This window comes from Talpa occidentalis, unplaced genomic scaffold, assembly GCF_014898055.3.
Source record: "Talpa occidentalis isolate TD23 unplaced genomic scaffold, MPIMG_talOcc4v2.1 talOcc4.8, whole genome shotgun sequence".
Taxonomy (NCBI): domain Eukaryota; kingdom Metazoa; phylum Chordata; class Mammalia; order Eulipotyphla; family Talpidae; genus Talpa; species Talpa occidentalis.
In genome coordinates this window covers 44,342,964-44,369,746 of record NW_023605194.1, presented here as the reverse complement: position 1 = coordinate 44,369,746, position 26,783 = coordinate 44,342,964, and the positions used below count along the sequence as shown (strand labels likewise).

The 26,783-nt window shown below is 51.3% G+C and overlaps 1 protein-coding gene across 4 annotated transcripts in view; it reads left to right on the top strand.

Moving 5' to 3' along the window:
- Positions 1–26,783, top strand: part of PALD1 (phosphatase domain containing paladin 1) — a 73,142-nt gene that overhangs the window by 35,304 nt on the left and 11,055 nt on the right. For 2 of the 4 annotated variants that reach the window (XM_054690746.1, XM_037497613.2), the window contains exons 2-18: positions 5,405–5,618; positions 8,211–8,313; positions 9,534–9,713; positions 10,862–11,026; positions 11,848–12,008; positions 12,130–12,208; positions 12,981–13,132; positions 13,495–13,594; positions 13,808–13,912; positions 15,960–16,055; positions 16,469–16,597; positions 16,821–16,937; positions 17,012–17,167; positions 17,482–17,664; positions 18,792–18,932; positions 19,160–19,231; positions 22,423–22,563. In XM_054690746.1, coding sequence (XP_054546721.1) covers positions 5,434–5,618; positions 8,211–8,313; positions 9,534–9,713; positions 10,862–11,026; positions 11,848–12,008; positions 12,130–12,208; positions 12,981–13,132; positions 13,495–13,594; positions 13,808–13,912; positions 15,960–16,055; positions 16,469–16,597; positions 16,821–16,937; positions 17,012–17,167; positions 17,482–17,664; positions 18,792–18,932; positions 19,160–19,231; positions 22,423–22,563 — 2,265 coding nt within the window. In that variant the 5' untranslated portion in view covers positions 5,405–5,433. Of the gene's footprint in view, positions 1–1,314; positions 1,374–5,404; positions 5,619–8,210; positions 8,314–9,533; positions 9,714–10,861; positions 11,027–11,847; positions 12,009–12,129; positions 12,209–12,980; positions 13,133–13,494; positions 13,595–13,807; positions 13,913–15,959; positions 16,056–16,468; positions 16,598–16,820; positions 16,938–17,011; positions 17,168–17,481; positions 17,665–18,791; positions 18,933–19,159; positions 19,232–22,422; positions 22,564–26,783 lie in introns of those variants that run through there. The other 2 variants (XM_037497614.2, XM_037497615.2) reach the window with 2 other exon arrangements.

Here is a 26,783-nt window from a genome sequence, read left to right as displayed (position 1 = left end):
GGGGTCAGTAGCTGATGTCCAGCTTTCTGCTTCAGTCCCAGGATCCAGACTGCTTTAAAAAGTCACCGTTCGTCTATGCCAAGCCCAAAGGGTTTGATCAATGGAGGTCATGGTTGTTGTATCATAAAGCAAAGAAAAGGAATTTAGGAGATAGGGACTAAAGTTGGGGAAACTGAGACCAGATGGGCACAGTTGGCTTCTACTAGAAGTGTATGAAAGATATGGACTTAGGTTCTAGAGCTATTAGGCTGGCCTTAGGATTCAGCGCTCCAACCTCCCTTGCTGCCCCCAACTCTGGGTCCTGGAATGGTCCACTGCAGCGTCCCTTTGGCTTGATGCTGCCATCAATGTGAGGCTCTTCACTCGGGGGCTGGGCCTTTATGCCATGGCATCAGGCAGTTCGCTGATGAGTTGGAGCTAAGATCCCAGCTCCAGAAATTTGATTCTTCTTGAACAAATGAGGTCACCTCTCTGCCGAGGATTCCACAGGCAGTTTCTTCTCTCTCGGGATTGACTGCATGAGTTTGCGTGGAGGGAGGAGGAAACCTGTGGCTGCCTTTGTAGGAAGCCGTGTCTGGGTGTTCTCACAGAGCAGAGTGGAGGGGTCTGAAGGACCTGATTGGGGCTCACACAGATTCAAGATGGAGGTTAGCATGTAGGGGGTGCCCTTGCTGCCAGGGTCAGCTGTGAAGAGGGAGGTAGGTGGACTGATGAGACGGGGAGCAGCTATCTGCTCCCACTTCCTGGAGGTGTATGTGTGCCTTGTCCCCACCTGAAACCTGAAACAATAGGGCCTTGACCCATCAGGGTTGTTGGGGGTGCCTGGTGCTCAGTGGGTGCTTTGAAATGTTAATGCCCAGAATCAAAGGAGAAGTTGGAAGAGAGTTAGTGTAGGGAGTGTTCTTCCCTTAAAGCAGGGGTGCCCCTTTTTTCTCTGCCAAGCCCACCTAGCAATCTGACAGAAATTCATGGACCTTTTCTCAGAATCATGTTTTGAAAGGCACAAAATAAAGTATATGGGATTGCAGCGGAAGTACATTTTATTATTTATTTATTTATTTATTTTGAAGTACATTTTATATGAGAGCTGTCAAAACAAATTGGTGCCTGCCCTTTTTTATTCCTGCCCTTCGTTCTTCACTGCATTAACAGGACACAATCCATTCGGCAAACAAAGATTAAATTTTATTTTTAAATACACGCCTGTGACCAGGCTGTCGTTGTTCAGCTTCTGAAGGGACATTAAGCTGGGCTGTGCCTGCACGATGGACACTGGAGGACTGTGATTGTTTTGATGGTTCCAGGTGCTGAATACCCCACTTTGCACATGGAACAGCAGCGCCCCCATGGCCCAAGTTGAAGGTGAAGCTCAGGTACTGGCCAGGACCCTCAGACTTCTCCAGGCTTGCTGAGGCACACTTAGTGGTGAGAACCTGGATCCCACTGTGGAGGCCCTAGAATCCCAGGCACAGAATTGTTCAAAGTTGGTTTGTGATGGCCCTGCAGTGTCTGGGATGGGGGCCCTGAGCGCATGTGGTCCCTGGCAGGACCCGTGCCTGTGGTTTGAAGGGGGTGAGGTGTGCAGGTAGGCCTACCTGCACACCTGCAGCATGAGGTGGTGGTGCCTGTGAGCTCTGCTGTCCACGCAAGGGGTGGCCTTTACTCGTGATTGAAGGAAATGCTCTCTTTTAACTAGAAGTTAGGAAAACAAAGGCATAATTGTCCACAACCATCTGGGCTTGTGGATTCCCATTTTACAGTCTAGTCTCATTCTGGTCCAGCCTTACCCCAGCTCTCTTCCCTGCAGAGGTTTGAGCACTAGGAAGCCCTCTGCCCCACACCCCTACCTTTAACTGACCACTGTCCCTCGGACTGGACAGCAATGGTGTGATCATTAGCACTGAATTTCGGAGCCAGATCCATATGGAGCTGGAGAGCTTTCAGTCCATTCCATCCCTCACTGTCATTAATGGCTGGGGATACTGAGGCCCAGAAAGGGGAGGGGGTTGCCTAAGGCCACACAGCATGTGGCTGTGGCCAGCAGCATGGAAACCCCTGTGCTGTCCCTCAGGGCAGGATGGAGAGAGATTTTAGGGTGAGAGTGTCAGAGTGAGAAGCTTGAGGATTGTGCCCTCCTCTAGATATTTTGAAGGCAGGTCACTTTTCAGAGGATACAGTCCTTCCCCAACCCCTGCAGCTGTGCACATCTGTGTTGTTCCTCAGCTGCTTTTATAGGGATTGGAAGGGGCCTGTCATTGTCTGTGGAGCCCATGACAGATGAGGGTGGCTAGAGCTGAAGCTGTAGGGTAAGCAAGGGGCAGAGAGATGGAGGTGGCATCCCTGCCCCTACCCCAACCCCTTCCTACAGTGGGAACAGGGCCAGGCATTGGCCTTGGTGCTGCCACAGACCCTTTCTTGTCCTGTCTTTCTCCCTCCTTGGGGTCAACCTACTCTGCCCCTGTTCTTTTTTTTTTTTAAGATTTTTATTTATTTATGCATACAAGAACTGGGGTGTAGGCCAGAGGTGCAGGGGGTGAAAGGATTCACGAGGGACAGATTGGGATGCAGAACAGGTGTATTGATCGAAATACACTGCTGAGGGGAGCAGGGGTGAGACAGGAGAGGTCTGCTGCGCCTTGTGGGTTAGCTCTCTGGATGGGGATCAAATTCATGCAGCAGTGGCTGGGAATAGCTTGACAGCACTGACTTTAACCCCTGCACCACCGGGGAGGGCCCCTGCCCCTGTTCTTAAGGAGGCTGTTTCCAATTATGCTTCCTTGGCCCAAACTGCTAAGAGGGGTCTGGAGAACTTCAGTGAGGGTATTTGGGACCTACCATGGCAGGGGAAGGAGATATTTCCGAGGCAGGTCAACTTTCATGGCTGTATTGATGTCCAGCGGGGGCTCATTCCTTCCATCTCTGATGAAAGGGAGATGAGAGAGAGAGGGATATTGGACAGGGTGTTGAGAGCGGTGATAGATTCATAAACACAAGGTGTGCGTGTTAACAAAGCTGTCAGATGGCTGCTGGGGATTTTCAAGGATGATAAGGGTGGGATGGAGGGGGACGGGAGCCTTTTGCCACACCCAGGCGGGATAAGAGGGACTGGTGGTGGTGGTTTGGGAAGGTTTTGGGAGAGATGGCTGAGTCTGGTGGTCAGTCATTCTGTCTAGGCGCCCTGCAGAGGAAGAGCCTGAGCACACAGCCATTGGGGAGGCCTAGGGGGCACCCACTTTGGCTCCAGGAGCTCTGACTCAAGACCTTGAGGAGTGAGCGCCTAGGGAGCTCAGCCTTCAGACTGACCTGCTGACCTACTGACTGCCATCACTGCTGAGGTGCTGTGGCTGGGCAGAGGGGGTCGGGGGGTGGTGGTGCAGGGAGTGGATGGTTGAAGCACATAGTCCCCACGAACCTGGAGCAGCTCAGACCTGGCTGAAGGCAGCTAGGGGAGTTGCCGGGTTCTCAAGACTGCTTATGTCCCTGGGCGTTTGAGAGTGAGCCCACCTCAGGGTGGAGCTGGGAGTGGGCAGGGCAGGTTGCTTCCGCCCCTCCTGATCCTGGACTGTCAGTGCTGCGTGGGGCCCGCTGCTGAGCTCTCAGGTCCTGTCATCCTTCGTTTGGGTCTGTGTGGAATTTCCAGTCCTTTCCCTTCCTAGCAGCCCTGGCTCTTGGACCCTGAGCCAATCTTCCCTACACCCTCTACTATCTCTTTTTTTTTTTTTTAAAGTTTTTTTTTTAATAGAGGCATATTTTATTTATTTGTTTGTTTGTTTGTTTTGTTTATACATGCACTGAGTACAGTCAGAAGCGCGGGAGGGTGAGAGAATTCACCAGAGCCAGAGCGGGGAGCAGAGCAGGCAGAAGGACCGAAGCACACTGCTGAGGGGAGCAGCGGGCGGCAGGAGAGGTCTGCGCGCCATGTGGGACCCTCCTGTGGCCGGGGAGCAGCCGGGGATCGAACCTGCGCCGCAGAGGCCGCGGGCAGCTTCGCAAGCCAGCGCTCAACCGCTGCGCCACCGGGGAGGCCCACCCTCTACTATCTCTTGACTAGGTTTTCTAGTCCACCTCCCCAGCCATTGTTTTATTAATTTTAAGTAGGTTTCAACTTTATTAGCTAGCATCCTAAGTAGAAAATCTGAAAGTGCAGATAAGCAGAGAGGAGAACAGAGAGTAGTTTATAATGTCATCACGTGGTGATAGCTCTCCATATCATCTTGATGTATACAGGAGAATACATTGTAGATGTGAGGAAAAGTCCCACACTTTTCTCCTGATATACTTTCATGAATTTAAATGGGACTGAGGGCCTCCCTGGTGGCGCAAGGGGTTAAGCATCACACTGTGAAGCAATCCGCAGTCTCTGCAGCACGAGTTCGATCCCCGGCCGGCCAGGGAGCAACCCACATGGCGCAGCAGACCTCTCCTGACTCACCCGCTGCTTCTCTCAACAGTGTACTTTGGTCAGTCTGCTTGTTCTGCTCCCCACTCTGTCTCTGGTGAATCCTCTCACCCCCCGCTTCTCTGGCCTGTACCCCAGCTCTTCTATGCATAAATAAATAACTCTTTAAATAAATAAATAAATAAATAAATAAATAAATGGGACCGAAACCTATACTTGCTTTGCATCCTGCTCCACGCTAATTCTTTATGTCTTACCAGGTCATTAATCTGATCTTTTAAGGGCTGTTTAACATTCCACCTTAAGGATGCCCCATAATTTATTTAACAGACCCCCTTTTGTTGGATGGAGGCTGTTGACGATGATGATGTTGGTGTCATTGGTGTTAATGATGATGATATCAATGTTGATAATGTTGATGAGTTTATGGCCCAGATGCTTTAACTGAACACTTGATCCACTGAGAGCTCACACAGTCTGGACTTCCCAGGCCTCATTTTGACGTTCACTCTAGAATGTCCTCTTGTATTCCTTTCCATCCAGATCCTTTGAATCCAAGCCGAGTTTACTTTTGCACCTGTCCCTGATTCTCCCTCTAATGATGGTCACACACTTCTCCAGTCTGGAAGGTCTGGGCTCCATGTGGCCTAGCCTGGTCACTTAGCCCCCGCTAGGTCCCAACTTGGTGTGGAGAGTTAACCCTTTCCTAACTGTTATTTTTTTGCCAAAGGAGTAGATACTGTGCGGGGTTGGCATTGGGTCTCTGTGTCTCTTCACATCCATAATTCCCCACAGAACATCAAAAAGGCCAGACACATAGTTGGCACTCAGCAGACATGTGAGGGTAGGTGCCAGATCTACCCTCTGTCTTCAGCTACAGAGAGCTTGGCTCTCTGGGTCCCAGACTTTACCTTGTCCATACTGTCAGGTTGAGGGTTGGGTTAGATCCCTTCTTACTGTGGCTTTTCTCACCCTTCCCTCACCACACCTGTTCTTACCCCGTAGGCCTTGGGTCCTGAGGCTGCTGGCAGACTATGGGTACAACGGCCAGCACAGCCCAGCATTCGGTCTCGGCAGCTGCCCCCTTCGAGTGTCTCCAGAGCAGTGGCACAATGGACGGGCGGCACTCACTCAGCGTCCACTCCTTCCAGACCACAGGCTTGCACAACAGTAAGGCCAAGTCTATCATCCCCAACAAGGTGGCTCCCGTCGTGATCACGTGAGTGGCAGAGGGCATGTGGTCATGTCCTAGAAAGACAGGGGTGGGGGAGGTGCCTTGAGGGGTGGTTGCATACAGCACTTCTCCAAACCACGTTCACAGATGAAGACACTGAGGCCCAGAGAGGTTAAGCAGTTTGTCTGGAGTCACACAGCCAGAGGGTAGCACAGCCGGTTTCTGCTTAGGGTTTCTTAGCCCCTGGTACGTACCAAGTCCACAGTGCCAGGAGTGTGGAGAGGGAGAAGTGGCCGGGGTGGATACCCTTTTGAAAATAATTTTTGACTGAACATTTTCATAGGAAGATTATATACTTAGATCCATAAAATTTAGATTTCTTTTTCATACCCAGTAATTATGGTTCAAAACTGAGGTCAACACCAGGCCATTAAAAGATTTTGGGCTGAAAAAAGTGGAAGCTATTGGTTGACTCTCCTAATTAGGTCCTTCAGGGATGTTCGTAGAGGAGGAGGTTGGAGGAGGTTGAGGGTTTATTCTGGCATCATATTTTGAGAGACCTGGAACTGTACTCTGTGTCCAGAGGAAGAAGGTCAGGAAGGGGGCTCTGAAACCCTGTCTGCCTTGTGGGGCCTGAGGCTCTGTCTCCTGGTGAGTCAGGAAGCCGTGTCTTATATCACATCTACCCACTGTGCTCCCTGCCTCTGAGTCCCTCCAGGGTGCAGGAAGTAGGATGTGATGAGCTAAGAATTAAATCAGTTCCATACATAGAAGTTTGGCAGAGACCTAGCAAACAGGGCCTTTTGTGTAAGGAAATCTGAGGGGTGGGAATGACGAAATCTGGCCTGCTGGTTTCGGTGGACTGACAGTAAAATTTGTAATCATAATATATTACTGTGCTCATCACAGTAAGGGCAAAAGAGATTATATAAAAGACTTGATATGGAGTCTGTCTATTAACAGATGATAAAATTAGGCCTGGGTCTTGAAGGCAGTGTTAGAGACATTCATTTGTCCTGGGCCTGGCTTCACCTCTCCCTTGCTCTGTGACCTTGGGCAAATCCTTTTCACCTCTCTGGGTCTTAGTTTCCTTATCAGGATAGGTAGAGATGACATTCAAAACATTTAACCCAGTGCTGTGACTCAGATTAGTTGCCGCCTTGCAGTGAAACCTTCTATGGTGGTATCGTGCCTGCCACTCTGAGCTGTCACAAGTGCGGCCCTCTTTGGATTGTAGCATGTTTGAGGTGGAAAGGATCTTAGAGATCCTCTAATAATGGGATCGGCAAACTATCTTACAGGCCAAATCTGCGCCATCCCCTGTTTCTGTAAATAAAGTTTTATTGGAACAGTGCCACTCCCCTTCATTTACACTGTGGACACTGGTGGAGTTGAGTAGTTGTAAGAGAACTTATGGTGCAGAGTGTAAAACATTATCTGGTCTTTCGTCTTTTGTATGAAAGATTTGCCAACTCCGATTTAAGACCTTTTAGATCAGAAGTGAAAACTGATCTAGATTAAAAACTTGAGTTTCAGGATGGTAGATCATGTGGTGAAATGGAGGCAGCGTTGGCAGCAGGAATCCAGGTCTCCCGACTCCTGCCTATTGCTTGCCCCCTCCCCCCATCCCACCACCCTCCCTTTCCTAAAGGCAGGAGTTTTGTAAGGAGGGTGATAAACATGGCTTATGTGCTCCGGAAGACTGTGTCTTCGTAGTTATAATCAGCACAGTAGCTTTTGGTGTCTTGAGTGTAAGATCTCCCCCTGGTTTGGCATCTACAGAACTCTAGATTTGCTCCTGTGGGTTTTGTTTGAAATGGTCCCCTGTGGGGGTTACAACTACTACTGGCAATAGTAAATATACTAATAAATGCTTTCTGTGCCCAGAGTGCTGGGCGAAGCACGTTCATTAGCACATTGAGTTTTCACAACAGCCCTGGGAGGTGGGAATTACTGGGCGTAGAGAGAATTATTCCACAGCCATGAACTTACCAGGCCGTGGAGTGGGACTTGTGCCCAGACCATGTGGCCCCAAATTGTCAGTGTGTTGGGGGGTTGTTCTCAGAGATGATCTGATGGAGGGTCCATTTGGGATCAAAGTAACCACTGAATGAGATAAACAAAATCCTATTACAAGCTCTTCCAAACAAGATAGAAGCTTTTCTCGAAAAAGTCCAGGAGATGCTCCAGGCTGGTATGGACGCTACATGTTCCACCAGATTTCTCATCTCTCGTTGTCCTGCCGTCATCAACATCTATTTTCTGCCATCGCATCTGGGGGTTATCCAGGGAGGAGAGAAAAGTGGAAGGCGTATGTCTCCCCTTTTAGGAAATGCCCTAGAAGTTGCACACACTACTTCTCCTCACATTTCATTGGCCAGACTTAATCACTTGGCCACTAGTAGCAAAGGAGGCTGGGAAATGTAGTCTTTAACTGGATGCCCCGGCACAATTCTGGGGTTCTGTTACTGAGGAAGAAAGGGAGAGTGGATACTGAGGGACAATAGGCAGTCTCTGCCATAAATGGGTTATTTGCATAGGTGGGTGTGCTGTGGCCCTGCTGTAGGATCCGGTGAGGGTGGGGCTGAGCCTGGCCACGGAGCTTGTCTGACTTGGTCTCCATTCTCCCCTCGGCAGATACAACTGCAAGGAGGAATTCCAGATCCATGATGAGCTGCTCAAGGCCCATTACACACTGGGCCGGCTCTCTGATGCCACCCCTGAGCACTACCTGGTGCAGGTGAGGCCCGCCCCAGCCCTTCCAGCTCCTCTCCCCCTTGCTAACTCTCCCCACCCTCCTGTCCTTCTCCCTCCCTAACCTCCCCCCTTCTCTGCTTCACTGCCTCACCCCACACTCCAGGGTCCTGATCCTATTTTCTCTCACTGTTAGTTCCCTGGGGCCCATTTCTCCTGCTATGTCATACTCCCTTGCTATTCTCTTCTCATTCGCCCTCTGCCTGCCCCACCCTGCCCACACCCCCTTCCTCAGAGCACCAGGGAGAAGAGAGATGGGAACTGAAGACCCCGGACCCCAGGCTGCTCCCCACAAGCTGGAAATCTCCATCCCATTCTCTTTTGAAGTTTTAGAACTTCTCTGACTTAGGTTTCCCCCCTTTCCCCTTAAATGTCCCCGGAAAGCAAAGTCCACGAGGACAGATCTGTCCTGTTCACTGCTGAACAGTGCTTGGGCACCATGTAGGTGCTTAATAAATGTTCAATAAATGGATGACTGAAGCATCATGGTTAAACTGAACTTGTTGAAAGAGTTGCTGGGAATTTCTGGTTTTTGGGAGAACTGGTACCACTTCTTATCTATCAGGCAATGTAGGTGTGGGTTCTGCTGGAACAAGGTGTGGACAGGGTGGCCTCAGCACCTCCTTTTGCCCATGAGTGAGCTGGAGGAGGTTCCTCTTGCTCTCACCTGATCCCTAAGTCCTGTCTTCCTCTTTCTTTTGCAGTCATAGCATCTGTTTGCCCCTACTGTTGTGGGGGTGGGGAGGGAAGGCCTTTATACACTCAGAACTGCAAGGCCTTATGCAATGGCTAACACAGATTTCCTCTGGTTGATACCTGGTGCCCCAGCTATGAGTCCCTACTGGGGCCCCTTCTTCATGCACTTTCACTGGGGGTGCTTTCCTCCTAGCAGCTGCATGCCCCCTAGAGCCACCTTTGGTTTCCTGCCCCTGGTTTCCTGCTCTCTTACTTTGAGACCTGGCTCAGATGCCACCTCTTACATGAAGTCTTCCCTGATATCCCCTCAGGAAGAGTTGTCTTTCATTTTCCTGCACTCTGACACCCTTCCTGAGATCATAGGCGTTCATGTAATTTGTTTTCAATTTCCAATCTTCTCTACACTCCCCGCTTCCTGCTCCCTGTACCCTGGGACCCAGGACAGAGCCCCACCTGTAGACTGTCCCTGAGTCATCTGAGTGACCCTCCCTATGGCTTTCCTTCTGCCAGGGACGCTATTTCCTGGTGCGGGATGTTGCTGAGAAGATGGACGTGCTGGGCACAGTGAAAAGCTGTGGGGCCCCCAACTTCCGGCAGGTGCAGGGCGGGCTCACTGTGTTTGGCATGGGACAGCCCAGTCTCTCAGGGTTCAGGCGGGTCCTCCAGAAACTCCAAAAGGATGGACACAGAGTGAGTACAAGCATTTCCAGCCACGGACTAGTCTCCCAGATCTGGAGGGGGGTTGTTCTTGGGAGGGGTATCTTCAGAGACTACGGTAGGGCCTGGCCTGGGCAGGGTGTCTGGACCAGGCCCTGCCAGACCCTGAATGCCATGGTGGCCATTGTGGTCTGCATGATTGGGAAATTCTGGGTGAATGTTTATTGCACCTCCCGTGTGGACAGGGGAACCCTGAGGTCAGAAGCCTCTACATTCTACTCTGAGAAGGTCTGAAAAAGTGAGGAGGGTGATGGGGTGACCAGAGGGGTCAGGCTATTATGAGAGAACTAGAGGATACTCGTCACTGCTAACTCTTGTATCTTCATGTCAACCTCAAGGTGGGGGCAGTTTTCCTCCCACTTTACAGAGAGGAAAATTGAGGCCCAGAAAGAAGGTACACACTCATGAGTGTGTCCCAAAACCCAAACCCAGACATCTGGACTCCGAGTACCTGCTTTTAATGTCTCCTCTCTTCTGCCTGAAGTCAAGGCAGAGTTTTGAGTGTCTCCAGGACACAGGCTGAGGGCCCTCTGTGACTGCAGACTTGGGAGCAGCCTGCACCTGATCTGATGGAGAGACCTCTGTGAACCAGTGTGGGGTGGGTGTGTTGGGGTGTGCGGGTTCCGTCTTCCCAGCTTTACTGCCAGTTCCTCCTGTGCTCACATACCTGCCCATGGCTGTCCCTCTGCCTGTTCAGTGCCCAGTGAATGAATGATTGCATTGTTGTGGGGTTATTCATTACTTCAGCTGATGTCTACTATGCCCCTGATTTATCCAGGCTCTGTGCTAGGAAATGGGGTGGGGGGTCATGAAAATGACTGGGACATGATCCTACCTGTGAGGAATCGTTGTGAAGGGAGAAAAGATGTATTCGTTGATAATGTTAATGCAAAGCAAGAATGAATGGGATTCAGATGAAGGACTGTTGGCTCTGAGAGGAGGGAGCATCGGGATGAGGTAACATTTGGACTTAGCTTTGCTTCTTTGATAGGATTCAGGTTGTAGGGACAGGGCGGGGTGATGGGCCTTGAAGAATGGTGCATGGACCGGTCCAAGGCTGGGTGCTGGGCAGGGTGTCCTTGCCGGTGGTGATGGTGTCCTCTCTCCTGGGGCTCTGGCAGGAATGCATCATCTTCTGTGTGCGGGAGGAACCCGTGCTGTTTCTGCACACTGAGGAGGACTTTGTGCCCTACACCCCTCGAGATAAGCGGAACCTTCGAGAGAACCTTCAGGGTCTCGGATCTGGAGGTGGGGTGGAGAGCTTGGAGCTGGCCATCAGGAAGGAGGTGAGGGCTGGTGGGGTGGGGGCCCCCCATTCCTTGGTGGGCCTCAGGCGGCTGAGCTGAGACCCCCACCCACAGCCCAGTTTTGCTTTCGTCCTTTCTGGTCCTTGCTGACCTCCATACCCCTCTCCTTAACCTGCTGGTGTTTCTGCCCTGCTTGGGCAAGTGGCTGACCTTATAACTACTCATGTGTACCCAGAGGGATGACTTTCTTTTCCTGACTGTTTGCTAACCCTTCCCCACTCTGCTCTTCTCCACACTCTGCATCCTTATTTAGAAAGTGGTCTGGGGACGTGAAAAGCGGGCTAGGTTGGGAGTCCTGAGACTGAGGTGGAGATGAGCTCTGGGCCCGAGGTGAGTCACTTTTCTCCTCGGGCTCTTGTCTGTTTCTGAGGTTCCTCTGCCCTCCTCCTCCACAGCAGGGAGACTTGTCAAGGTCTTGGAGGCTATTGACACACCATGAAGGAGTATAAGTTGACCATAGTGGGGCACGGTGCCCCAGAGACTCCCACGGTCAGGAAACAAGGCCATGCTGGCCACTGGTCATCTCCCTTGCAGGCCTCCTTTTCCTAGCTCCCAGCTGACTGAGCCTCGGTGTGGGCCGTGTCAGCGCCTGTGTAGGGGGCTGCCCTCGGGTCGGTGGCCAGCCTGCCCCCTTAGCGCTCCCAGGGCATAGAGAGTGCCTCGGGCCCTGTAGATCCCCCTGGAGGAAAGGCAGCTTGTCCCTGGTCTTTGTGTGGCCTAGTCCTTTCAGAGCTCAGCCAGGAAGGTTGAGAGGGAGCTCAAGGCCCCTCCTGACTCTCTGGCCCCCACACCTCCATTAGATCCATGACTTTGCCCAGCTAAGCGAGAACACGTACCACGTGTACCACAATACTGAGGACTTGCAAGGGGAGCCCCATGCTGTAACCATCCGGGGTGAGGATGATGTGCACGTGACGGAGGAGGTGTATAGACGACCCCTCTTCCTGCAGCCCACCTACAGGTACTGTGGGCCAGTCCAGATGGCTCTGGGCCTCCAGGGACCCCAGGTACTGGGAGAGGTGGGTACTGGGGGCTCTCCAGGGGGGTGTGGCCTGCTTGATGGGCTGTTTCCCTTCACCTAGCAGGTACTACCGCCTGCCCTTGCCAGAGCAAGGAGCCCCCCTGGAAGCCCAGTTTGATGCCTTTGTCAGTGTCCTCCGGGTAAGTGGGGCCAGGGAGGGGTTACGGGGGCACCGGGGGAGTGGGTACCTGCCTGGAGAGTTGGTCTGTGTCTAGGATCTGTCTCCACAGAGATGTTCATGGTGGGCGTGAACGTTTCTTTGATGTTGCTCAGAGACAGGCCTCATTCGGTGTGGTGTGTGGGGTCCAGTTGTCAGTGGTGTGGGTATCTGTGTGGGTGTCTGCATTCTCTAATGGCAGAGTCCTTGTGAGTCCAGCACTGACCATCTGGAGGGCAGGACTCTGGCCCTGGCTTGGCTGCTAACTGGCTGTGTGGCCTTGGACAAATCTCCTGCCCTCTCTAGGCTTCTAGTTCTGTTTTCTTTACCGGAGTTGGACATTCTCACTCTGTAGTCTCTTTAGGGCTGATGTCTGATGTTTCCTGGGGTGTTTCTGTCCCAACTCCTTCATTATTGAATTTGCATTATTTAATTCTCATCCCACAGGAGGTGTTAAGGCCATGTCTCCTGGAGCAGTTCTCACTTCCAAGGCCTCACTGAGTGCCCCCACTCTCACGTCTACCCCCACCTACCTACTCCTAGTTCCTACTCCCCACCCGCCCAGTCTGGGAAGGAGGCAGGCCTTATGCTACTCTGCTGGGGGGGAGATGGAGCAGACCAGGCTATGGGGAAGAAGCTGAGGCCTGTAGGCCTCACCTTGTTGCAGACTGTGAGGTGGGGTGGGCTGATGTTACAACCGCGACTGGGTCCTCACCAAGGGTTTTCCGGTCATGATGTTGCTGATCTTGCCCCAGGAGACCCCCAGCTTGTTGCTGCTCCGAGACGCCCATGGGCCTCCCCCTGCTCTCCTCTTCAGCTGCCAGACGGGTGTGGGCAGGACCAACCTGGGCATGGTCCTGGGCACCCTCATCCTGTTACACCACAGTGGGACTGCCTCGAGGCCGGAGTGAGTGGCCTGGGATCCAGTGTTCCAAGGGGTTGCAGGGACAAGGAGAGGAGGGTCGGGGCAGCCCTGAATGATGGGATTTATCGGGAGTCCAGAGCCAGACTGGAGATTGGGCCTCTGGGGTTCGTTTCCTTGTTTGTCAGACTTGCCAGTGACTTGAGAAAGTCACTTGGCGTTTCTAGGCGTTTCTTGGCGTTTCCCATAGGGGAAAACACCCCTTGTTGCTCCTAACCTGATTTGGAATGAACACTAGGAACCTGTAGTCAGGTGACTCTAGAGGCCATATGAATGGGAAGGGGTGCAGTGGGGCCATCCTAGAGGCTTCTGGGAGAGCTGATCACACTGCGCCCTCTGCTTTGCAGGGCTGTCTCCTCACAGACCAAGCCACTCCCCATGGAGCAACTCCTGGTGATCCAGAACTTTCTCCACATGGTGCCCCAGGGGAGGAAGATGATGGAGGAGGTGAGCCAGGGGGCTGGACACACAGCTGGGGCAGGGGCAGTGGAGGGAACATCACTCCTCCATGGGGTCGCTTCCTCCCTTTGTGTCCCCTCTCCCTTCTTGGCCAATCATTCTTTCCCTCCCTCTCATCTCTTCCCTCCCCTGCTCTCGTGCCCTGCCCCTGTCCTCTCCTTGCTGCCGCTCCTGCGGCCCTGTCCTGGTCCCTGGTACCAGGTGGACAGAGCCATCACCGCCTGTGCAGAGTTGCAGGACCTGAAGGAAGTGGTCTTGGAAAACCAGAGGAAGCTGGACAGCGTCGGGCCAGGAAGCCCAGCTCAGGTGAGGCCTGGGTGCTTCTGCCTTGGCCGAGCCGGCAGCCCCATTTCGCTAGACCGGCGGCTGGTTTCTTTCAGGCTGACGTTTCCTGGTTGTTTCTTCTCCCAGGAGAAGAGCAGTTTTCAGAGGAAGGGGAGATAGAGTTGGACTTGCAGGAAGGATGGACAAGGAAGGGGGGAAGTTTACTTTCCCTGGCCAGGTCCCCTCGCTGCAGAATAAACAGGATGGAGGAAGGGGCTGCTGGCGGGTGTCGAGATCTAATACTTTGCAGACTGCTTAGAGCTCCCGGCAAATAAAATGCTTGGTGTTACTTCAGAAGGCTGGGTGGGGTCCAGCCTGCTGCTTCTGGAAGAGTGATGGACTCTGGGCTGTCTCAACAGGGCTGACCCACGTCCTGGGGAGAGGCTTGACAGTGTTTGCACACAGTGCACAGAAAGAATTAAAGCTTGCAGAGCTTTTTTTCTGCTTTAATACATAAAAAGCATCTTTTAAAACCAATAATAGAAAATTGCGAATTTAGATAAAGGCTAAAAAGGACCCATAATCCCAGCACAGCTGCTGTGAGCTTTCAGGAATGGCTTCCTTCATGCTTTGTTTATGGGGTTCTGCGGAGAGTGCCCTGGCACAGGTGTGTGTTCTGCTACCCCATGTCACCCCCTGGTTGTCATCTTTGGGATTTTGGTTGGTTGTGTGACTTAAGTCCAGTGTGTGGCTCAGACAGCATTGACCTGACCCGACTGCCTGGGCTCAACTCCTGGCCTGCCGCTGAGGGTGTGTGCGGGCGGGCAGCCAGCTTTACCGCTCTGTGATTCAGTTTCCTCACTTGTAAAGTGGAGCCACTAATAATGTCCCTTTTGGGTGGTTATGAGGATTAGGTGAAATAAATTACTAAAGAACTCAGAAGGGAGCCTGACATGCAGCAGGTGTTCTTGGCACATCACCTGCCAGGATTTACTAAACAGGCCTATCTTGTCTAACAGTTGAGTTGCTTCCAGTTCCTCATCAGTATATATACTTTTGTATCGAGCAGCTTCATGAAAATAAGGCTTTTGTGTATTGGGGATTTTTTCCCTTTAGCCTAGATTAGGGGTTGGCAAACTATGGCCATGGACCAAATCCAGCCTGCCACGTGATTTTGTAAATAAGTTTCATTGGAACATGGTCCTGCCCATTCATTTATGTCCTGTCTACAGCTCCCTTATGTTGAAATGAAAGATTGAGCAATTGTAACAGAGACCATGGAGCCTGCAAGCCTGGAATATTTACTGTCTGGCCTCATATAGAAAGTTTCTCAACCCCTGATGTAGATTCCCAGAGATGGGGTTTAAGTTCATCTGTGGGCATGACCTTTTCTTCGGGCATATAAATTTCACTTGCCCTTTAGACGGCAGCACTGACCCAGCAGAACCCTGAAGGCTGAGACAAGGACCCCTGAGAGTCTCTCAATAATCCTCTACTCAGAGGCTGATGGCCTGGAGTTAGGATCCTTAGTTGGGGACCCAGCTCTGTCTGCCATCAGCTGTGTGGCTTTGAGTGAGTCAGTTCATTTCTCTGGGCCTCTTTCTCCTTGGAGATCCTGTGTCCCCTGGGAGCACTGATGTGATGTGGGGTCTTTTTCTCTTCTGGTGGGGAGGTCGTGGTTCTTAAGTGAGGACTCTGGCTCAGGCAAGGGTGTTTATACACTTGCTGCTTTAACACGGTGAGTGCGTAGCCCTGTATGTTGGTGATCTCGGAGCAAAGTAGGGGAGGGGTGCTCTACCTGTTTCTGGGTACAGAGCCTGTGGGGGCGGCAGTCCCCACACTCAGAACTGTAGTGCCTGGTACAGCCACCAACAGCTTTTTCCTGCATCCTGGATTTACTGTGGCAAGTGGAGTAGGGTTAGACGCTTGGAGAATTTCTAGTTGGGCAGAACTGTGTTATGAAGGGAGGGGTAGGTTGTATCTGGGGATTTCTGAGGCCCAGTTGTGCCCTCCTGGCTGGAGCTAGGGGCTCTTCTAAGCAGCTCCAATCTTAATTGCTCCATTCTCCTATCGGTTCCCCTCTTTTCAGGGAAGTGACAGCCAGAATGGTGTCCAGCAGAGGGCGCTGCAGAGCCTGGAGCGATATTTCTACCTGATCCTGTTTAACTATTATCTCCATGAGCAGGTGAGACTGGGGGTGGGCAGCCACGATCCTTTCTCCAGAGGATCTGGACAGAGCCATGATCCTTTCTCCTTCCAGGCCTCCATACCATGATGACTGGCATGGGAGCCTACAGGGAAACCCCATGAACCTGGGGCTTCCAGAGGAAGGCTATATGGGAGAGGCAAGGAGAGACCCAGATAGAGGGGTGGTCCGTGGCAGACAAAAGAAGGCCCCATCACTGGGCCCCTTCTCTGTACCCACTGGGCATCAGGTCCTGGTTGGCTCTTGCTTTGGATGTCCTGGTCCGAGTTTCCCTCCCCCTCATTCCTGCTCTGGGCTTGATGGGTGTCTCTTGGCCTCCCCTACCTTGCGGTGGGGGGAGCTTGGGATGGCCCTGTGACCCTGAACTCGTCTTTTTCCGCCTTGGGCTGCAGTACCCGTTGGCTTTTGCCATCAGTTTCAGCCGCTGGCTGTGTGCCCACCCTGAGCTGTACCGTCTGCCTGTGACGCTGACCTCAGTGGGGCCAGTGGCCCCCAGGGACCTCATGGCCAAGGGCTCCCTGGTGAGTGTGGCTGGCTGGCTGGGAGGATGGGAATGGGCATGGGCTGGTCTTTGAGCCTCAGCCTCCTCTTCTGGAGAGTGGAGGCCATTCTTCTTCTCCTTGGGGCACTGGTAAAGTTCCTAGTGTGCAAAAGGAGCCGGTCCCACCCCTTCCTGCCCCTCTGGGACCAGGCTCTGGACCCGTGTCAGCGGGTGTGGTCCCAGGCTTGCTGCTCTCCCCGCAGAAGGTGGACGATCTCGTATCCCCAGACGCACTCGGCACTCTGAGAGAGATGGACGTGGCGAACTTTCGGCGGGTGCCCCGCATGCCCATCTATGGCACGGCCCAGCCCAGTGCCAAGGTAACCATCCTAGAGGCCTGGGGTAGGAGCAGGAGGGTCGAGCCCTTTCACTGACCATATTCCTGTCTCCCCAGGCCCTGGGGAGTATCCTGGCCTACCTGACCGACGCCAAGAGGAAGCTGCGGCACATCGTGTGGGTGAACCTGAGAGAGGAGGCCGTGCTGGAGTGTGATGGGCACACCCGCAGCCTGTGGCAGCCTGGGCCCCCTGTAACCCCTGACCAGCTGGAGGTGAGCCCTTCTGCCTTCTGCACGCCCCTTCCTTGGAGGCCATCTGGGGCACTGGCCTGTGAGGATCTTCAGAAGGTTTGCTGCTCCTGATGGAGAAGCCAAGCCCTGATGGGAGTTGTGCCAGGGAGTGGCTGACTCAGGATGTGCGTCAGGCCACCTCCCTGGTCCAAGTCTGGGTCTGACCCCCAGGCTCAGGAAGGGGAAGAGATGCTCCCAGAAGCCAGGACTGGCCCTGACCAGAGCAGGCTCCCATTTTTCAGAGCTGGCCTGCAGGCTGCCTCAGTGGCCGCTGTCCTCTGTCCCACCCACTCTAGAGCCTGGAGACCCAGCTGAAGACCTACCTGAGTAAGCCTCTCCCAGGCACAGAGAGCCCCCGCACCCACAAGTTCCAGACGTGCCTCACTATGCAGGAGGTCTTCAGCCAGCACCGGGGGGCCTGTCCTGGTCTCACCTACCACCGCATCCCACTGCCAGACTTCTGTGCCCCCTGTGAAGAGGTGAGGGGCCATGCCAAGGTGACCCTCTGGGCAGGGAAAGGAGGCCTTTCCCTGCTCCACCCCCTCTGGACCGTGGGCTCCTAGGAGGGGTTGGGGGTTTCGAGTTTGACCAAGTGCTTTACTCACACTGTGTCCAAGTTTCTTGTTTGCGTGTGTATTCTTGGGTGCTTGTCATGTGCTTGTCATGTGTTGTAGGTCATGTGCTCAGGCGAGCACGTCCATAGTGTTCATGGTGTGTGTATCTTTGCTGGGGATTGTGTTGGGAGCGGGTGTCATGTCATTGTGAAGTGTGTGTATGTGTGGTGCGAGTATTTTTTGTGGAGTCTGTGACGAACACTTTGTCTTCACTGGGGGAGAGCACGTGTGGAGAGAGTGTCTTCTGGGGAGTCGTGTGGTGTGGCGTGCATCCGGGCTCTGTGGAGGAGGGTGTGTGGAATGCTGTGTGTGCCTGAGGGGGGTTGGGTGTCCTCGTGGTATCTGCAGGTTGGTGTCTTCATGGGCGTCTGCGTCGTTTGTGTGTCCTTAGGTTGTGGATACGGTGTGTGCCTGTGTCATACATGTGGTTTGGGTGGCCTGTGTGTCTGTGCCTGGCATGTGCAGGGCCTGTGTCACGTCTCCGTGTGGCAGGTGGAGGCTGGGGCTTGAGTTCTGGCCTCACTTTGCCAGCGGGTCTCCTTGCCCGTGGTTGCCCCCTGGTGGCCGTGCTCTGCTGCGATGGGCTGAGGCTGAGACCTGTGCTCAGCCTGGGACCTAGGTTGGGTCCCGTCTAGGTGGGCACAGATCCAGGGGGTCCATGTGCAGCCTAGGGGGTGCAGCACATGGAAGGGTGTCTTACCCAGTGGACAGTGGACATCGTGATCCCCCAGTGTGTGTGCTGGCTCACATGTCCAGTCCTGGTCCCTGGGGTGGGGTTACAACTGCACACAGGGGTGCTGTATTCACACACACAGGGACTTGCGTGTGTTCAGTGAGTGGAGTGTGAGCGTACAAGGTTGTGAGCCTGGCAGTGAAGGCCCGGGGAGAGCACTCCCAGGACAGCTGCTGGGGTTGCATTTGGAGGGGCGGCCACTTTGGGGGTCTGCGCAGCAGGAGCGGCTGCTGACCCACACCTTGATCTCCTCACACAGGATTTTGACCGACTGCTGGTGGCCCTGAGGGCTGCCCTCGCCAAGGACTCAGGCACCGGCTTTGTGTTCAGCTGCCTCAGCGGCCAGGGCCGGACCACCACTGCCATGGTGGTGGCTGTGCTCACCTTCTGGCACATCCGAGTACGTGTGACCTCTCGTGAGAGGACAGGGGTCACCTAGGCAGCGTGGGCACTTGTCCCTGTGGACACTGGCTATTGGAAGGTGTGGGGGCAGAGGTGGTCCTTGGTGTGGTCCAGGAACCCCCTGCCACCAATCCCGGGTAGGGCAACCGGGACTGGCAGACCATTGGTATGCGGCTCCCGACATAGGAGAGGAGTGCTCCCCACCCCAACAGCTGTCCTCCTTAGGGTTTCCCCGAGGTCGGCGAGGAGGAGCTGGTGAGCGTGCCTGATGCCAAGTTCACCAAAGGCGAATTTGAGGTGAGCCCTCCCTATGGGGCCCCAGGAGATGCCTGCGGGAGGGGAGAGGGTGAATCTTGCTGGCAGGTCTGGGGAATCTTCCAAGCTGTCCCCAGTGCTGTCGACCTCGTCATCCCAGTGCTTCCCTATTCCTGTTTCACGCAAGAGCAAGCCAAGGTGTGGGGCGGCTTAGCTCTGGGGCCATGGCAAATAGCCACTGGAGGTGGGGCTGGACCCCCACCTCACGGGTCTTGCTGCTGGGCTGCTGTGTGGCTGTTGGGAGGCCACCCTCTGGTCTGGGTTATGTTGGCCATAACCCAGTGGCCTCCTAGAAACCTGGGATCCAGCTGCTCATGGTGCAGGCTTCTGCCCCCATGCCCCTGTTCCATTTCACCTCATGGTGCTGGATGGACATTTCCGATTTAGTCATGACTGCTTCATGTGCACCAATCACATGTCATCTTCCCAAACAAGTAGGTGACAATGTCCCCATCTTACAGGTGGGAAATATGGAGCTCAGAGCTGGGCGTGTAGCTGCTGGTTGTTGGCATGGTGCTTGGCACCTGTCTACCCAGCCAGCCATGCGCCCATCACCTGCCCTCCCTGCTACCCCGCCCTTTGTGTAGTTCCTTAAGTTCCCCAAGCTCTTTCAGCCGCTGAGCCTTTGCCTATGCTGTTCCCTTGCCCTGGCCTCTTTTCTCTTATTGTCCTGGGTGATTCACTGATTATTTTCTGTTATTATTGTGGTAAAATGTTTAGTACAAAATTTTCCATTTTTAACATTTTTGAGGGTGCGGTTCTGTGGCACTAAGTACATTCGCTTAGTTGTGCAGCCATCACCACCATCCTTCTCCAGAACTTTCTCCATCCTCCCAAAATGACTGGACTGTTGAACACTAACTTCCCTCCTCCCCGGCCCTGGTAACTGCCGTTCTACTTTCAGTTCTGTGGACTTGACGTCTCTGGATACCTCATATAAGTGGAATCACACTGCATTTGTCCTTCCATGACTGGCTTATTTCACATAGCATGTGAAATAAACATGTCCTCAGGCTTCGTCCATGCTGTCGCATGTGTTGGCATTTCCTTTTGTAAGACTGAGTAATATTCCATTCTGTGCATAAACCCCATTTTGGATTTCCAGTCACCATTGATGGACCCTTGGGCTGTCTTCCCCTCTTGGCAGTTGTGAATAACGCTGCTGTGAACTCGAGAGTGCAGATATCTGCTTGAGTTTTTACTTTTAATTCCAGAAATGGAATTGCAGGATCAACTGTTAATCCTGTTTAATTTTTGAGATGTGGCCATACTGTTTTTCCAAGGCAGCCGCACCATTTTTCATTGTTCCAGTATCTTCCCCTCCTTGCTGACACTTGTTTTGTGTTTTTGTGCTGGTGGTCATCCTGGTGGGTGTGAGTGGTGCCGCATTGTGGGTTGGATGTGCATTTCCCTAATGACTGGTGATGCTGAGTGTCTTATTGGCCACTGTTTATCTTCTTTGGAGACATTCCTGTTCAAGTCCTTTACCCATTTTTGGTTTGGACTTTTTTGTTGATGTTGTTGAGTTATAGGAATTCATTATATGTTCTGGATATAAATGCCTTGTTAGATAATGTGATTTGCAAATATATTTTTTTCCATTCTATGGGTTGTCTTTTTACTCGGTCAATAATGTCCTTTCATGCAGAAGTTTTAAATGTTTTTAAAATTGTATATCTGTATTGAGGTGACATTGATTTACGACACTGTATGCAATACTTTTACACCTTCTAGATGTATTTTACTTACCACCCCAGTCAAGAATCCACATTCTTTTACCCTAGGCCACGGGGCCCTTCACCCACCCTTGTCCCACTGCATCCTCCTTCCCTGCCTAAACATCCTCAATTCTGCAGTCATATTTCTAAGGTTTGTTTTGATTTCATTTTGTCAGTTCCTTTGTTTTTTTTTAAGTTTTACATTTTGATGAAATTCAATGTGTCTGTTTCTTTATTTCCTGTGCTTTTTTGGTGTCATATTCACGAACTCAGGCAAATGCAGTGTCATCCTCCCATGTTTTCTTTTCAGAGATTTATAGTTTTAGCTTTTCCGTTTAGCTCATTGAATCCATTCTAGTGTAATATTTGCTGCTAGTATTTAGATATCCTGTTAATATTTGGATATGTGTAAATTTATTCTTTTGCATGAGTGTATCACTTTCCCAGCACCATTTGTTGAAAAGACTGTCCTTTTCTCATTGAATGGTCTTGGCATCCTTGTTGAAAATCATTTGATTACAAAAATGAGGGTTTATTTGCAAGTTGAATTGTTAGTCTTTACGGCAGTCCTCAGATGTGATAGAACTCTCTCTACGTATATCTGGCCCCATGCTAGGAGCTCATCCTTCACAGCTGTCAAGAGCTAGGTACCTTTACTATTCCCACTTGACAGATGAGAAAACTGAGGCATAGGGAGCCAAGCTCATACCCCTGGAGCCACATCGGAGGTCATGGGCTGGGATAGAAGGCAGGTAATGGACCTTAGAGACTATGTTCCAAAGTAACATTATGGTGGTTGACGACACCCTTGTACCCATCTGCACCGAGCCCAAGAAATTCTCATGTCTGGAATAGCTTCCTTTGCAGTTATTTCAGGCTTTTTGAATCCATAGTTCAATAGGGATTTACTTCATAGGTGTGAAGAGGGTGAAATTGACATCAGTTTTGAGTTCCGAGGCTGATTCTGGGGAGCCAGGAGGGTCATGAAGATGGTAACATTTAAGTGTGGATGAGGAGGGGGAATGTGCTGAGGGGACAAGTGTGCAATCTGGAAAGGGCAGGAGTTGTGTTAAGGTTGTGACTGGCAGAGCATTAGTAGGTGGTGCTAAGGTGGGTGGGTACTGGAACTGTGAGAACTCTGGAGGGCCATACTATGTGTAACCTCGACCTTGAGGCCAGTATGGAGGTCATGATAAGACTGTTACTCTGAGAGGCCGGTTGTGTGGAGGGGGGAGTGGGGAGGAGTGGCTGGTGCCTGCATGAGGAGTGGGCTATAGGATGAGCAGGAGCAGCCCAGTCCTCACTGGTAGAACTTTGGGGTCACTGGTAGTAGGGTGAGGAGGGTACCCAGAATGATCTGTGTGGCCATTAGTGTAGGGGTGAGCCTTTGCTGGGACCAGATTCCCTCCTGCCTGCCTTAGTTTTCTCTCTGCTCACCCTCTTCCTGTGGCCCAGGTGGTGATGAAAATGGTGCAGCTGTTGCCCGATGGGCACCGCGTGAAGAAGGAGGTGGATGCGGCACTGGACACTGTCAGCGAGACCATGACGCCCATGCACTACCACCTTCGGGAAATCATCATCTGCACCTACCGCCAGGTGAGCCTACCCTATGAGAGCCCAAGCTGCTGCTGTCAAGGGGGTGAGGTGATGGGGAGGCCCCAGGGATGAAATATGCTCTTGGTCACTTCACTTCTGGAAGAGGGGCTGATCCCTGGAAGGGAGGAGCGTCCGGCCCCGCCTCACCCCTGCTTGGTTCTGCAGTGCTTGGTGAGCTGTGTGCAGGGCTGGTATTTGGAGCATTTAACAGCAGCTGCTGCTCTGGGGCCATGTGACCAGTCTGAATGAACACCCTGTCCTGGAACCCTGTGGGGGTAGGCGTGAACCCTCTAGTTTCTGGGTCCAGGGAGGCCCTGGAACACCTGGTTCAGAATCAATTTGGTGGGTGGGTCCCTCAGTTCAACAGGATCCTGAACTGGGCCTCTTTAATGAGCACAGGGAAGCATTTAGTGTTTAACCAGTGATGCTAGGGGACTGTCAGCTCAGGACCTGTGCACATCCGCCCTGCCCGAAGTCCTGCTCAGTTAAAAATTGCTTTTGAATAGCTCATTAAATTATAAAAATCAGAAGATTCCCCTAAGAGTCTAGATTTCATATAAAAATCTGATTTTCAGGCTATGTAGAAAAATATGCCCTCCTGCCAGTCATGGCCCCAGTATTCTGTCACATGCTCCCCACGCCAGCCATTCTAGTCACTGGACTTGTGGGCTCAGTATGGAGCCACTGACTTGCCTAATTCTTGTCTTCTCTGGTCTAGTGAATTTTGGCTGGCTGCTAGGGCAGAGGAGGGTGTCGGAGTGGGAGGGAGCAGCTGTGTGCAAACACCCCAAAGTGAGTGAACACTTCCGTGGGTGCTGCTGACCTTGTGTTCTCTGATGCTGGCCAGCAATTCCCATGACAAGTTCTGCCATGGAGGGGCTGCCGCAAACCAGCCCATGGTCCTCTTGCGGCCAGGCACATATTGATGAAATCGCTGGTCTAGGCCAGTCTTTGCTCAAAGTCGTGGATCAGACCTTGACTGGAGCAAAGGTTGGTGTTTGGCTGGGGGCAGGGTATCTGGGATCAGGTCAGAGGCCACTTGGAAGGGGAGTTTGCACCCCCAGGGTGAGTTCCATTTGGGTCCTCTGCCCAGTGGTCTCCTATAGTACCACCAGGTGGCGGCAATGAGCTAAGAACTGGAGTGTCTGCTTCTCTAGTGCTCGGAGAGAGCAGAAAACAGAAGCTGGGGGTAATCTGTGCAGCTGGAAGCCCAAGGAGTTGAAAAGGATTGCCTACCCAGGCTTCAAAACACCAGAGGCTCTCCACCTTGCACTGGGTGCGTTCTGTCAGCGCCCCCTTTCCACACCACCCTGCTTCCAGACCTGTTAGCGCCTCGCTTCCTGCCAGGCACTCATTAGGTTTTCCTTAGATTTTTACATGGTGTTTTTTAGTTTCCATAGTGTAAGTTCTGCACTTCTTTTATTATATCAATTCCCAAGTATTTTGTGATTTTTATGCTCCTGTAAGTGGAGTTGATTTCTTAATTACCTTTTTTAGTTTGTTCATTGCTCCTCTAGGGAAATCCAATTGATCTTCCATCAATACATTGATATTTTTACGTTGATCTTCTATTTTGCACCCTTGCTAAACCTACTTATTATTTCTAACATATTTTTAAGTGAACTCCTTAGAATTTTCTACATATAAGTTCAAATTATCTGCAAAAAGTTTTGCCTTTTCCTTTTTTTTTTTTTTTAAAGATTTATTTATTTATTTATACAAGCACTGGGTACAGTCAGAAGCACAGGAGGGTGAGAGAATTTAACAGAGTCAGAGCGGGGAACAGAACAGGCAGACTGATGAAGTACACTGCTGAGGGGAGCAGTGGGCGGCAGGAGAGGTCTGCGTGCCATGTGGGACCCTCGCCGGTGGCCGGGGATGGAACCGGCTCTGCAGAGGCTGTGGGAAGCTTCGCAACCCAGCGCTCAACCGCTGCGCCACCAGGGGAGGCCCTACCACTTTCTTTTCATTCTGGATAACTTTTATTTAAATTTTTTGTCTAATTGCCCTGGCAAGATCATCCTATTGCATAAAAATAGCAAGAGCAGACATCTTTGTCTTGTTCATGACTTTGGGGGAAAGCTTTCTGTCTCTTACCATTAAGTGTGACTGTTTCATAATATTTGTCAAGTTGAGGACGTTCCCTTTCATTCCTAGTTTACTGAGTTTTTCTTCATGAAAAGATGTTGAATACTGTCAAATGATTTTTCTGTGTCCATTGAGATGATTATATGGTTTTTCCCTTTTATTCTACTGGCATAGAGTATTATGTTAATTGATTTTTGGATGTTAAACCAATCTTGCATTCCTGGGATAAGTTGTACTTGGTCACAGTATGTCATCTTTATATATTACTGCATTTGGTTTGTTGAGGATTTTTACATCAGATTCCTAAGAGCTATTGATTTGTAGTTTTATAGTATATAGTTTTATGAGCTGTTGTTCTTATTATATCTTTGTTTGACTTGGCACTAGGTAATGCCGAAATGGAATATTACTTGCTCACTTTTACAGGTGGAGAGACGGAAGCCTGTTGAGGGAAAGGGTATCAGAGCTGACTACAGCTTGGGGCTGTGTTGTTAAAACACCACAGATGGTGTGGCTGAAGCAACAGAATTTTAATTTTCTCACCATTCTTACTGGAAAGTCCAAGGTCAAGGTGCTGGCCAATTTGGTTTCTCGTGAGGGTGCACATCCTCACTTGTATACAGTCATGGTTTTCCTTGATGTGTTTACGTGTGATGTGTATGTGTGTGATGTGTGTGTGTGTGGTGTGGTGGAGGATAGGAGGACTCTTGTATCTTCTTACAAAGCTGCAAATTTTAGAGATCATAATTGGAGACTACTCTCAATAGTATTATAGGACAAAGAAAAAAACTAAAGGAACTATAAATACCCCAATCACATAAATTTCTCAGAACTGTTTAAAAAAATGGAAGGACCTTTATTGGGTTGCCAATGTGTAACTTTTTATTAAAAGTATCCATTTTATGGATCTACCACATGACCCAGCATTTCCATTCCTAGGAATCTACCCAAAGGACACAAAAAACATTAATTCAAAAGGAAACGTGCACCCCTATGTTTATTGCAGCACTATGTATAATAGCTCAGATATGGAAACAACTTAAATGCCCCAAAACATGATTGGATCAAGAAAATGTGATACACACACGCACACACACACAAACAAAATGGAATTATACTCAGCCATCAAAAAAGATAAACTTATGCCACTTGCAGTAACATGGATGGTGCTGGAAGGAATTATGCTCAGTGAAATAAGTCAGAAGGAAAAAGGAAAAATTGGGTGATATCACTTATAGGAGAAATACAGGGGAACCAAACGAAGAGTCAAAAAAAAAAAAAGGACAAAACCTGTAAGCAACTATAGATATGAGGCTTAAAGTAGGGGAGGGGGAGGAAAAGGGATCAAAACAGAGGTGGGAGGAGCACAAGGGATCTAATACTGTACAAATGTCAACAATGTAAACAAATTAATAAAAGGAAAAAAGTGACCATTTTAAAGAAGGAAACACAAAAAAAATTAACAACCCGTCTACCTCCTAACATGGTTGGCATTTCACTTAAAAGAGAATATTTTAGTGCCAGAGAAGTAGAATAGAGGTTATCTAGAATTGAGGACAGCCCTAGAAAACATTTATGTTTCTATATTCTTGTGGACATGGATTCGGGATTTGCAGCTTTTGGCAACCAGGCAGTGTGCCTCCTCCAAGGTCAGCCTGCACTTGCCCGGGCCTGGCCAGGCCCAGAGCTGATATCCTGACTGATGTCGGGATAGTCTAAGCTGTCCCAGCTGCAGCCACATTGCAGGGCCCTGGCCAGCTCGGGGGTGTGTGTGCACTGGAGTCGACTTTATGGGGGCCCGAGCATCAGTCCCTGTGGGGATGGAAGAAAGCAGGTTCGATTGTTCTGGGCCGACAGGCGGAGGGAATGTGGATGTGGGAGTTAGAAGGAGCTGGGTTTTGACAAGGCCATCTTCATCCTCTCTGACCACCTGTGTCCCCCACCAGGGCTGGGCCAGAGCTGCTTCCTGGCAGGGCTGTGCTTGGGAAGGGCAGGGGGTGGGGCAGCACACGGCTTGGTAGGCGCGAAGTGAATGCTCAACCTGTGTGAGAACTTCGAGGATCACTGTGGGCCAGAGTGCCCTGAGATGTTCCTGTACCTTCAAAACACCCACCTTGGACCCTCAGATTTTA